We start from the raw sequence: 12,048 nt of genomic DNA, 5'->3' as shown, positions 1-12,048 counted from the left end.
CTTCTTATTTATGAGCAGTTTCTAAAGAAGTAATAAGTCTTAGGTACATTTAAATAGATAGATCTTTTGTTTTTCTTAAATTACTATGTATGTAACCAAATCCCACAGGATTTCTTCTCCCTGTATTTCTATAATAATACTATTGCCAGGTGTTGTGGTGCTTACCTACTGTGCCAGCTACTCGGGAGGGTGAAACAAGAGGATTGCTTGAGCCTGGGTGTTCAAGGTTATAGTGTGCCAAGATGGCGCCTATGAATAGCCACTGCACCCCAAGATGGACAAGATAGCAAGACTACATCTCTAAAATAATAGTAACACCAGCGGCAACATTTGTTTCTTTTACCTTCAATATTCTTGCTAAATTTCCCTGTTTATTTCTGTAAATGACCACATTTTAAAAAAAATCTTTGTCCATACTTGAGCAAAGATATTAGAATAAATAGAACATATTTTGCTGATAAATTATGAATTTATTTGGCCAAACAGAAATAAAATTTTCATACCATTTTGTAATTTAAGCATTGTTTTATTTATACTCAAAGAAAAGACTAGAATGATGAAGACATATAAAAGTAATTAAATATACAGTAGAACCTCTGTAAGTTGACCGCTCACGGGATCAACACATGGAGGTGGTCAAAATAAGAAACTAGGCCTACTGTACTGATACATACATGTGGCGCATGTCCAGTCTCTGAAAATTAGTTCAACTTAAGGAGATAGTCAATAATTATAATCATAATAAAAAAAATTTCATTTAATTTTGTTTGGTTTCCTTTTCTTTCTGACTTCTTTTTTTTTTTTGAAACAGTGTCTCACTATGTTGCTCGTGGTAGAGTGCTATGGTGTCACAACTCACAGCAACCTCAAACTCTTAGGCTTAAGTGATTCTCTTGCTTCAACCTCCCAGGTAGCTAGGACTATAGACACCTGCCACAACTCCTGGCTATTTTTTTATTGTAGTTGTTGTTGTTATAGCAGGCCTGGGCTGGGTTCAAACCCGCCAGCCCTGGTGTATGTGGCCAGCACCCCAACCACTCAGCTAGGAGTGCCGAGCCATTCTTTTTGACATTTTATAAGTAAAATTGTATTTGCTTTTTAGTGAAGTACATAGTATACATGCATAAAAGAATACAAATTGTAAGTGTATAGTTAAGTGAATTATTACAAAGTAAAGGCCCATGTAACCACTATACTGGTGCAGAAATAGAACATTTACCAACATTGCAAAAGACCCTCTCTTGTCCACTCTCAGTGGCTAACCTTCTCTTCCAGAAAGACTGTAACTACTATCCTCACTTCTACCATGTTGATTAGTTTTGCCTGTTTTTGAATTTTCATTGTTATGTAATATTCCATTATATGAATATACCACAATATATCTACATTACTGTGGAACATTGTGTTGTTTGCAGTTTGAAGTATTGTAAATAATTCTCCTGATAACAGATGGACACATGTTTCTATGAGTTTCTTCTTGTAAATGGATCTGGGTCATAGGATATACATATGTTTACTTTCAATAGGTGATGCTTAACAAATTATACCCCTACTCTCAGTGTATGAGATTTCCTGCTAGAACATAATTTTACCACCCCCTTGGCATCTAGTTTTAGCCATTCTCATGTATGGTGATATCTCCATGAGATTTTAATTTGCATTTTCTATATTACAAATAATAATGACTACTTTTTCACATTTGTTGGCCATTCGGATATGATCTTATAAAGTGCCTGTTCTATTTAGTCTCTTGCCTGATTTTCAGTTAGCTTATGTTTTTCTTGATAATTTATAAGATTCATTTATATACTATGAACAAAACCTTTTTATCTGGTAAATTATTTTTTTCTTTAAACTTTTACACAGATGGAGTGAATGGCTGAATTATGACATATACATTCCTGATCTTCCTCGTGCTGCTCGACTTTGCCTTTCCATTTGTTCTGTTAAAGGCCGCAAGGGTGCTAAAGAGGTAAAATTATGTTTATCTCCAAAGCTCATGCTAATTATATTGTTGACTGAAATCTTTCACTAAATGGATATAACTTTTTCTTTACTTAAGAAAACACTAATAGATCAAAGTTATCTTAAAATTTTTAGTAAATATATCACAGAAGAATTCCTTGGGAGAGGCTCAGCGCCTGTGGCTCAAGTGGCTAAGGCGCCAGCCACATACACCTAAGGTGGCGGGTTCGAATCCAGCCTGGGCCCACCAAACAACAATGATGGCTGCAACCAAAAAATAGCCAGGCGTTGTGGCAGACGCCTGTAGTCCTAGCTACTTGGGAGGCAGAGGCAGGAGACTCGCTTGAGCCCAGGAATTGGAGGTTGCTGTGAGCTGTGATGCCATGGCACTCTACCCAGGGGAACAGCTTGAGGCTCTGTTTCAAAAAAAAAAAATTCCTTGGGAGTGTGTCAGGAATTTATTTTTCATAAGTATGTTTTGCATTCCTATTGATAAAATTTTTTAAGCATGCAAAATAACTAATAGCGACTACATACAATAATGTTATGCTTGCTTTGGTTCACATTTCTAATTAATAATTAAAGACAATACATATAATTCCAAATGGGAAAAAGGAAAGAAAGTGCTTAAATTTTGAAAAATCAATTCTTTTTGTTAGAGACCACATTCCTATCAATATAGAGACAGTGGTTGAGTTAACCTCTTTGCCAGCCAGGATAGTGGTTTGCATCTTATGTTCCCAGCACTCTGGGAGGACAGAGCAGCAGGATTGCTTGAGGCCAGGAATTTGAGACCAGTCTGGGCAACATAGACCCCAACTCTACATTAGAAAACTTTAAAAATTAGCCAGGCATAGTGCATATACCTGTAGTCCCAGCTACTTGGAAGTCTGAGGTAAGAGGATCATTTGAGCCCAGTAATTCAAGGTTGCAGTGAGCTATGATCATGCCACTGAACTGCAGCTTGGGCAACAGAGTGAGACTGTCTCTAAAAATATATATATATATATATATGTGTGTGTGTATATATATATCTCCTTTCTGGGGAAGACAGGGTTTTGAAATGTATTTTATAATTAAATCCATATGGGAATGAATATTTTTCTTTGTTTCTTAAGGAACATTGTCCATTGGCCTGGGGAAATATAAACTTGTTTGATTATACAGACACTCTGGTATCTGGAAAAATGGCTTTGAATCTTTGGCCAGTACCTCATGGATTAGAAGATTTGCTGAACCCAATTGGTGTTACTGGATCAAATCCAAATAAGGTAAGTTTTTATTATCATATATTATATATTTTTTCTTTTTTTAATGACAGTCAAGCACCATATATATAAAGAGAGAGAGTAAAAAAATGTGTGTGTGTGTGTGTGTGTAGTAAAATAACTTTTCTTCCATGTCCTAGGAAACACCATGCTTAGAGTTGGAGTTTGACTGGTTCAGCAGTGTGGTTAAGTTTCCAGATATGTCAGTAATTGAAGAGCACGCCAACTGGTCTGTGTCCCGAGAAGCAGGATTTAGTTATTCCCATGCAGGACTGGTAAGACAAATCAGTTTATTAACTTCCAATCATAGTCTATGGATTTGGGTACATACTCTTGGTATGAAAGGGGTTCAGTGTATTTTAGTTAAACTGCCATAGATATTTTGAGCTCTAGGATAATACTGTAATGAAATAAAATTCTCTATATGCTAATGTTTTTACAGTATCTGTGCTGCTTCAGAGCCTTATACTGCCTTCATTTAAAAGATACTTATCAAATGCTGACTATATAGAAAGTACAGGGATAGGCCCCAGTAATAAAGTTATAAACAGACTTCCACTGAGCATTTAAGTCTGATGAAGAAAATAGACATTAAGCAGATAAAAGTAGAAATGTAAAATTACTGTTGATCCTTGAACAACAGAAATTTGAAATGCATGGGTCCACTTAAACATTTTTTTCAATAAATGTATTGGAAAAATTCTTGGAGATTTGCGACAATTTGAAAAAAAATCACAAACTATATTCTGAAAATATAAAAAAAATTAAGGAAAACTTAGGTATATCATGAATGTATAAAATATCCATAAACAACTAGTCTTATTTATCATTTACTATCACATAACACATTAAAACCTCTGTAAAGTTGACCACTCAAATGACTATAACAAACTGGTCAGTATACAGAGGTGATCACCATAAGGGACTAGGCCTGCTGTACTGATAGGTTTATGGTGTTTGTCCAGTCTATGAAAATTAGATTGTTAAGAAGGCAGTCAGTGTAGTGAGATGGTTTACTATAGAGGTTCTACTATATATATAAACCATTAGAAAAACTTAAAATTTATCAAAACTTCTACATGCAAACTTATAAACTGTGCATGGCGCCATTTGCAGTTGAGAAAAATGTAAACCTGTGTAATGACACAGTATTAAATCACAAATGCATAAAATTATCTGTAGTACGTACTGTACAACAGTAATAATTTCATAGCCGCCTTCTATTGCTAGTGCAGTGAGCTCAAGTGTTGCAAGTATCTGCTTAAAATGCTGTGCGATGCTAGTTATTTCCTCATGAGCAGTTGTCTCCAATAAATTGTATATTCTAATAAAAACTGATCTCTCACAGTTTTGTTTTTTTGGTTTTTTGGTTTTTTTAATTTATGGTTGGGGATTCATTGAGGGTACAGGAAACCAGGCTACACTGATTGCACTTGTTAGGTAAAATCCCTCTTACAATCGTGTCTTGCCCCCAAAAGGTGTGACACACACCAAGACCCCACCCCCCTCCCTCTTTCCCTCTCTCTGCTCTTTCCTTTCCCCCACTACTCCCTCCTTTCTGTCTCTGCTCTTCCCCTCCCCCGACCCCCACCGTGTCATGTTTAGTGCAATATGTAAACCTTGAATAACACCATGGAACCTACATGAAGTACAATTAGTGACATTGGAAATGCTCTCAAGATGCTAGCAGAGAAAGTCATGATATTACAAGATCAATGCCATAGATTGAGTCTACACACTTTCCACACAGATGATTCATCTTAAAAACAGATAACACACACAGGATCAATAAATACAATGTAGTACTATAAATTTATTTTCTTTTTTTTTTTTTTTGAGACGGAGCCTCAAGCTGTCCCCCTGGGTAGAGTGCCATGGCATCACTCTCACAGCAACCTCCAACTTCTGGGCTCAAGCGAGTCTCCTGCCTCAGCCTCCGAAGTAGCTGGGACCACAGGCGCCCGCCACAACGCCCAGCCATTTTTTGGTTGCAGCCATCATTGTTGTTTGGCGGGCCCAGGCTGGGGATTTGAACCCACCACCTTAGGTGTACATGGCTGGCGCCTTAGCCACTTGAGCCACAGGCACCGAGCCTATAAATTTATTTTCCTTATGATTTTCTTAACAACATTTTCTTTGCCTCTGGCTTACTCTATTGTAAAAATATAGTATTTAATACATGTAACATAGAAATTAAGTGTTGACTGAGTGCTTATGTTATTGGTAAGTCAATAGTAGGCATTAGTAACTAAGTTTTGGGGGAGTCACAAGTTAAACATTGATCTTCAACTTCAAGGGGTTAATACCCCTAACACCTGCATTGTTCCATGGTCAACTATATAAATCATGGTAAGTGCCATGAGGGAAAAACCAATAGTGTTCTAAGAATAACTAACAGGACTGAGAGGACATTGGGTACAGAAAAGACCTCTGACATAGTAATTATCAGGTAGAGAGAGACTGAAGTACTGGCATATCTCTGAGATATTTCAGGTTTGGGTCCAGACCACTGCAATAAAGAGTCGCACAAATTTTTTGGCTTCCCGGTGCATATAAAAGTTATGTTTACACTACGCTATAGTCTGTAAAGTGTGCAGTGGCATTGGTGTATACCTTAATTTAAAAATACTTTTTTGCTAAAAACTGCTAATGCTCTTCTGAGCCTTCAGTATATTGTGAACTTGTTTTTGGAAGCAGGTCTTGCCTCAGTGTTGATGATTGGTGGCTGATCAGGTTGGTAGTTGTTGAAGGTTGGGGTGGCTGCAGCAGTTCCTTAAAATAAGACCATAGTGGAGTTTGTTACATCTAGTGACTCTAACTTTTATGAAAGATTTTTCTGTAGCACACAGTACTGTTTGATAGTATTTGACTCACAGTAGAACTTCTTTAAAAATTCGAGTCAATCCCAACTGCTCCAGCCACCACCTGTATTAACCCCTGATGAGAGAGGGAGCCTGTTCTTTGAAGCTTTTAGGCCAAGCATTGACTTCTTTCCTCTAGCTATGGAAGTCTGAGATGCCATCTTCTTCCAATAGAAGGCTGTTGTCTACATTGAAAATCTGTTGCCCAGTCTCTACAAAAATAATTTTTAAGTTAGCCAGGGTGGTGGTGCTGTCCTGTAGTCTTAGCTACTCAGGAGACTAAGGAGGGAAGGTAGCTTGAGCCCAGGGCTTTCATGCTTCATTGAGCTATGATCATGCCACTGCCCTCCAACGAGGGTGACAGAACAAGACCCTGTCTCTTGAAAAAAAAAAAAAAAAACCAAAAGGAAAAGAAAATCTATTGCTTAGTGTAGTCACCATCAAATGATCCTTTAGATAACTTGCTGCAGCTTCACATCAGCACATGCTGCTTCACCTTGCACTTTTATGTTACGGAAGCAGCTGCTTTCCTTAAACCTCATGAACCCGGCTGGGCTCCAATAATCCTGGCACTATGGGAAGTCGAGACCAGTGGCTCACTTGAGCTCACAAATTTGAGACCAATCTGAGCAAGAGTGAGCCTCCGTCTCTGAAAATAGCTGTGTGTTGTGGTGGGTACCTTTGGTCCTCGTTGCTTGGGAGGATGAGGCAGGATGATCACTTGGACCCAGGAGTTTGAGGTTGCTGTGAGCTGTGATGCCTTAACACTCTACCAAGGGCTACAGAGTGATACTCTGTCTCAAAAAAAAAAAAATTTTTTTTTCATGAACCAACTTCTGCAGCTTCACACTTCTTAGGTTTCCCACCTTTCTCAGCCTTTATAAAATTGAACAGATTTAGGGCCTTGCTCTAGATTAGATTTTGGCTTAAGGTATTATTGTGGCTAATTTGATCTTTTATCCAGGCCATTTAAAAAGCTCTTTGTATCAGCAATAAGACTGATTTGCTTTCTTGTTATTTGTGCATTTATTGGAGTAGCACTTTTAATTTCCTTCAAGAATTTTTCCTTTGCACTCACTACTTGGCTAACTTGTTGGTATAAGAGCTCTAGCTTTGGCTCAGCGCCTGTGGCTCAAGTGGCTAAGGCGCCAGCCACATACACCTAAAGTGGCGGGTTTGAATGCAGCCCAGGCCCGCCAAACAACAATGACAGCTACAACCAAAAAAAAATAGCCAGGCATTGTGGCGGGTGCCTGTGGTCCCAGCTACTTAGGAGGCTGAGGCAGGAGACTCGCTTGAGCCCAGGAGTTGGAGGTTGCTGTGAGCTTTGATGCCACAGCACTCTACCCAGGGGGACAGCTTGAGGCTCTGTCTCAAAAAAAAAAAAAAGAAAAAGAAAAGAGCTCTAGCTTTTGGGCTATTTTGGCTTTCACCATGCCTTCTTCACTAAGCTTAATCATTTCTAGCTTTTGATTTCAAGAACAACTTTTCCTTTCTCTTGAACACTTAGAGGTCATCATAGGCTTGTTATTGGCCTAATTTCAGTATGTTTGTGTCTTAGGGATAATGGAGGCTCAAGGAGAGGGAAAGAGGAGGAGAGCAGCCATTGGTGGAGCAATCAGAACACGCATCATTTATTAAGTTCTCTGTCGTACATGGGTGTGGTTCACAGCACTTCAAAATAATTATAATAGTAACATTAAAGATCACCATAACAGATATAATAACAATTTAAAAAACTGAAATACTTGGAAATTACCAAAACATGACAGACAAAGTAAGTGAGCACTTTCACTGTTGGGAAAATTGTTCCAACGGACTCACTCTACACAGGGTTCCCACAGACCTTAAATTTGTAAAAACTCCAATAAAGCAAAGCATAATAAAAACAAGGTATGCCTATATAAATATGTTGTTAGTTGAGCTTGGAAGCAGAGGAAGTAGCAGGTCTTCACCATGTTAGTCCAGGTTTCCAGGAAAAGAATGTCTAGAAAGTGAAGTTGAAATACTGATCTAGTTGTCTAACCTTGGCAAAAACTTTAGAACCACAAAGAGACTGGGTTCCAGAAGCTCGCCCTAATTTTTCAAGTGAAAAGGTATCAGTGCCAAGAGAAGATACTTCTGTTCATTAGTATCTCTTTCTCCCAGTTTCCAAATTTACCACTTTTCCCTTGGCCTGGTTGCAGGTTATAGATGGAATAGCTAATGAATATTGAGCCGAGGCCCTGAAATATGCCTGTCGCAGTAGCAATAACAGCAGCACCAAGTGGCAGTCTGGAATACTGTACTTAGGAACTTTATTAATTTACAGCTACAGTCTCAGGAAGAAGTTTACCAGTTCTTTTTGTAAATTGAATTATATAATAATACCTTTCCTGCATATGTAATTGTAAATATATGAGTTTCTGTTTCGAGCAGTTTTAACACTTTATAAGGGTTGATATTTCATGACTGTATTCTTAGGAGAATTTTCTTTCCTCCAAAGAAAAAAGAAAAATTGCTTATTTTTATAATAGAATAAAACCTACTCTATCTTAGAATTACCATCTGCATCTATTGGAAACATTTACAAATCATTATGGGATCTTAGTTTTTCTGTACTGGAAATATTTTATTATTTCGTCATCCTTGGAATTATTTTATAAGTATTCATTAATTTTTTTCAACTATGCTAAAAAAGAGCAAATTAATTTGAAGGACAGTACAGCCTAGAAGGATGATGCAGTAGTGAAATTAATCATCACTATTACATCATCCTTCAGTTTTCTTACTGCATTGCCCAATGTCTTACATCATCTTTCCAGAGATATAAAAGAAGTCTGCTAACATTGTAGGATTTTTTTTGGTTTGTTTGGGGTTCTTTAGACTTTTCTTGAATTTTTCACTTTGCACTCATAGGGACAAAGAGAATAAAATTGATAAGGAAGATATTCTACACTCATTAGATCACACTATGAATGCAAAGAGACTGACAGTAGCACTCAACAGAAAGTTTCTCAGCCTCAGCACTGTTGATATTTTGTGCCAGATAATTCTTTGTTGTAGGAGCTGCCCTGTGCTTTACAGGAAGTATGGCAGCGTTTCTGGCTTCTACCCTACTAAATGCCAGTGGTACCATCACACCACACTGTGACAAAGGTCCCCGGGTGGTAGAGGGGGCAAAATAACCCCTGTTGAGAACCACTGCTCCACACTCTTAGCAGTGATGATAAAACATATTATGCAAATAAAATGAGCTTGTAATATCTTAGATTACTTTTTCAAACTTGGGTTGGTGAACAATACATCTTTAAGGACAAAAAGGAAATTCGGTAGTATTTCCAAAGATGAAAAGGAAATTTGATAGCCACAATCAGTTAGTCATTCAACAGGAATGACTTCACACAGTGTTTTGTGACAAGAACCTGAACAGCCTCGTGTTTTTGCAGTTTACTTTTCATCTTATATTACGTGCACCAAAATTTACTCGACAGACTTTTTAAATGGACGAATACTGGAGGCAGGTATATATGCAAAGATGACTGCAAGGGAAAAGGTGATGTAGAAATAAAAGAAATTCCTTCGATTATCATTCAGATTAGTATTAGTATAAAAATGAAAATGTTTTGCAATTACAGAACAAAGAAGATGGCCATTGTTTCTTCAACAAAGTTATGGAGCCATCAGGGTTTTCAAAAGTATTGCATTTTGACAATGTGTGCAGTTTGTAAAAGATACAATTATCTTAAAAACTGGGAAAATACAGATAAAAATTTGGTTTTAATGAATATAAATTCTTACTAAAATGTCCAATAAAGTTGTTTTTCACCATCACATTATTCTTTTATAAGTTATTTTATATTAAAAGCATAAATAAAAATATAGTCCATGAACCCAGATGATAAATGGTAGTGACTACTTTTCTTGGTAAATTGAGGACTCGGTATTTAGAGTATTTCTTCTTGGACTGTTGCAATAGCCGCCTAACCAGTATTCTTCCTTCCACAGAACATCCAGGATAATCATGACGAAACATAAGTCAAATCCTGGTTTTTCATTCTTTAAATAGCTTTCTATAACAATAAAATTCAAACTTTTCACCCTGACCTACAAATTTTACATGCTCTAAACTTGACCTTCTGTTTCTCCTCTCCTCCTTCTATGCTGCCTTAGGCTTACTGTTTTTCTTTCTGTCCCACCAAACTCATTTTTTCCTGGGGGCACTTGCACTGTTCCTCCATCTGTAATAGTCTTTCCCTGATCTTCTTATAGATAATTCCTTCTCAACATTGAATCACAAATTAAATATTATGTTCTGAGAGGCCATTTCCAAATACTCAGTCTAAAATAGGATCTCATTCACTCTCTGTTATATCATCCAGGGATACTTACAGCAGCTGTTCAACATTTTTCTTATTTGTTTATTTGATTTCCCACTAAAATGGAGGCTTTATTAATAGGGGGGTCTTTTAGTGTTTTGTAACCCCAATAGAAGGAACAGGACAAAGCACACACTACATATTCATTAAATATGTCTCGAACAAATACATGCCAGTAATATTTCTTCATGCTCTTGAATAAACTAACAATCTGTAAATGTATAAAAACCAAGTATCTTCAATGTCTGTGTTCATTGTTCGCTATTAGGGATATGTGTAACCCATTCTAAAGGTGTATCTTTTTCACATAAAACATTAATATGCATTTATAATTATTCATTATACAGTTAGTATATTTATATCTAAAGGGAATAAATATATTACTTAAAGTTATATAAATGTTATCTTAGTTTCTTTTTAGTTTCCTAACATTCGGTATACAGTGTTTCAAGAGGAGTATTTCTTCCCCTTTTTTCCATTCATTGTTACTTTTTAAATTTGAAAGCCTTATAGCAATTACTATAAGGATATGTTACCACAAGGAACATGGAAGTGTTTACTTTTTAAAAAGTTGTTATTTATTTATTTAGTGAGGGCAGAGTCTGTTGCCCACACTGGCTTCAAGCTCCTAGGCTCAAGCAACCCTCCTGCCTTAGCTTCCCAAGTATCTGGGACTACAGGTGTGTGCCAGCACACCTAGCTTTTATTATTTCACTGTTTCTTTTTCTCTTATAGAAAAATTAACAAATTTTCTCAATATTTGAGAAACATCTCAAGAGAACAATATTTCTCTTATAGAAATGTTAACAAATTAGGTAATAGTATGCTGGGATAGGATCTTATCAGGAAGAGAATTAAGTCATTCACTACCATCCTATGGTATCCAACTGGTCTTCTCCCTGCCTCACTTTGGCAGTTATTCTAACTGTGGGTGGGCGATAATAGTAAAAATGTAAAGTATTGGATTTGTTCCACATACAGTGTGTCTGACATTGCTTCTTTCTTATCCCTAAAAATAAAATCATACAGTGAGAATAAATTATTTTACAACAGTTAATAAGCAATGTAAAGTTTATTAAAAATTAACTTTTTTTTGTAGACCACTCATGAATCTGGGGGTAAGTGTGGGGAGAATAAAGCAAAGAAAACTACATAAGATATTTATTTTACAGAGTAACAGACTAGCTAGAGACAATGAATTAAGAGAAAATGACAAAGAACAGCTCCGGGCAATCTGTACACGAGATCCTCTATCTGAAATTACTGAGCAAGAGAAAGACTTTCTGTGGAGTCACAGGTAAGAGTTAAGATGGTGATTTTCTGGTTTTGTTTTTTAAACTAATCTAATCTAACAAAGCTAATCTTGTGTATTTTTACCATATCTATTAAAGAAGGCACAATTTACATGATTTTTAAATCATAAACATTGCCTTTTGTAAAACTATGGATATAAATCTATATTTCTGAAAAATTGTGCTGCATTGGTACTTATTTTGCTCATTGAGGGCTAGTTTTTTTTTCCTTAATTTTAAATTTCTGATATGACTTTTCTTTAGGATTTTTAAAAATAAAACTTATTAAAAACCTATAGTTGGG

The 12,048-nt window shown here is 36.5% G+C and overlaps 1 protein-coding gene across 1 annotated transcript in view; it reads left to right on the top strand.

Moving 5' to 3' along the window:
* PIK3CA (phosphatidylinositol-4,5-bisphosphate 3-kinase catalytic subunit alpha) overlaps positions 1-12,048 on the top strand; it is a 93,129-nt gene that overhangs the window by 63,732 nt on the left and 17,349 nt on the right. Inside the window, exons 7-10 of the mRNA XM_003794281.3 lie at positions 1,867-1,972; positions 3,084-3,236; positions 3,374-3,508; positions 11,625-11,749. Of these exons, the coding sequence (XP_003794329.1) occupies positions 1,867-1,972; positions 3,084-3,236; positions 3,374-3,508; positions 11,625-11,749 (519 nt within the window). The remainder of the gene's footprint in view (positions 1-1,866; positions 1,973-3,083; positions 3,237-3,373; positions 3,509-11,624; positions 11,750-12,048) is intronic.

Source organism: Otolemur garnettii, unplaced genomic scaffold (assembly GCF_000181295.1).
Source record: "Otolemur garnettii isolate 467f Iridium unplaced genomic scaffold, OtoGar3 scaffold00078, whole genome shotgun sequence".
Classification (NCBI taxonomy): domain Eukaryota; kingdom Metazoa; phylum Chordata; class Mammalia; order Primates; family Galagidae; genus Otolemur; species Otolemur garnettii.
This window is presented reverse-complemented; position numbering and strand designations above follow the sequence as displayed.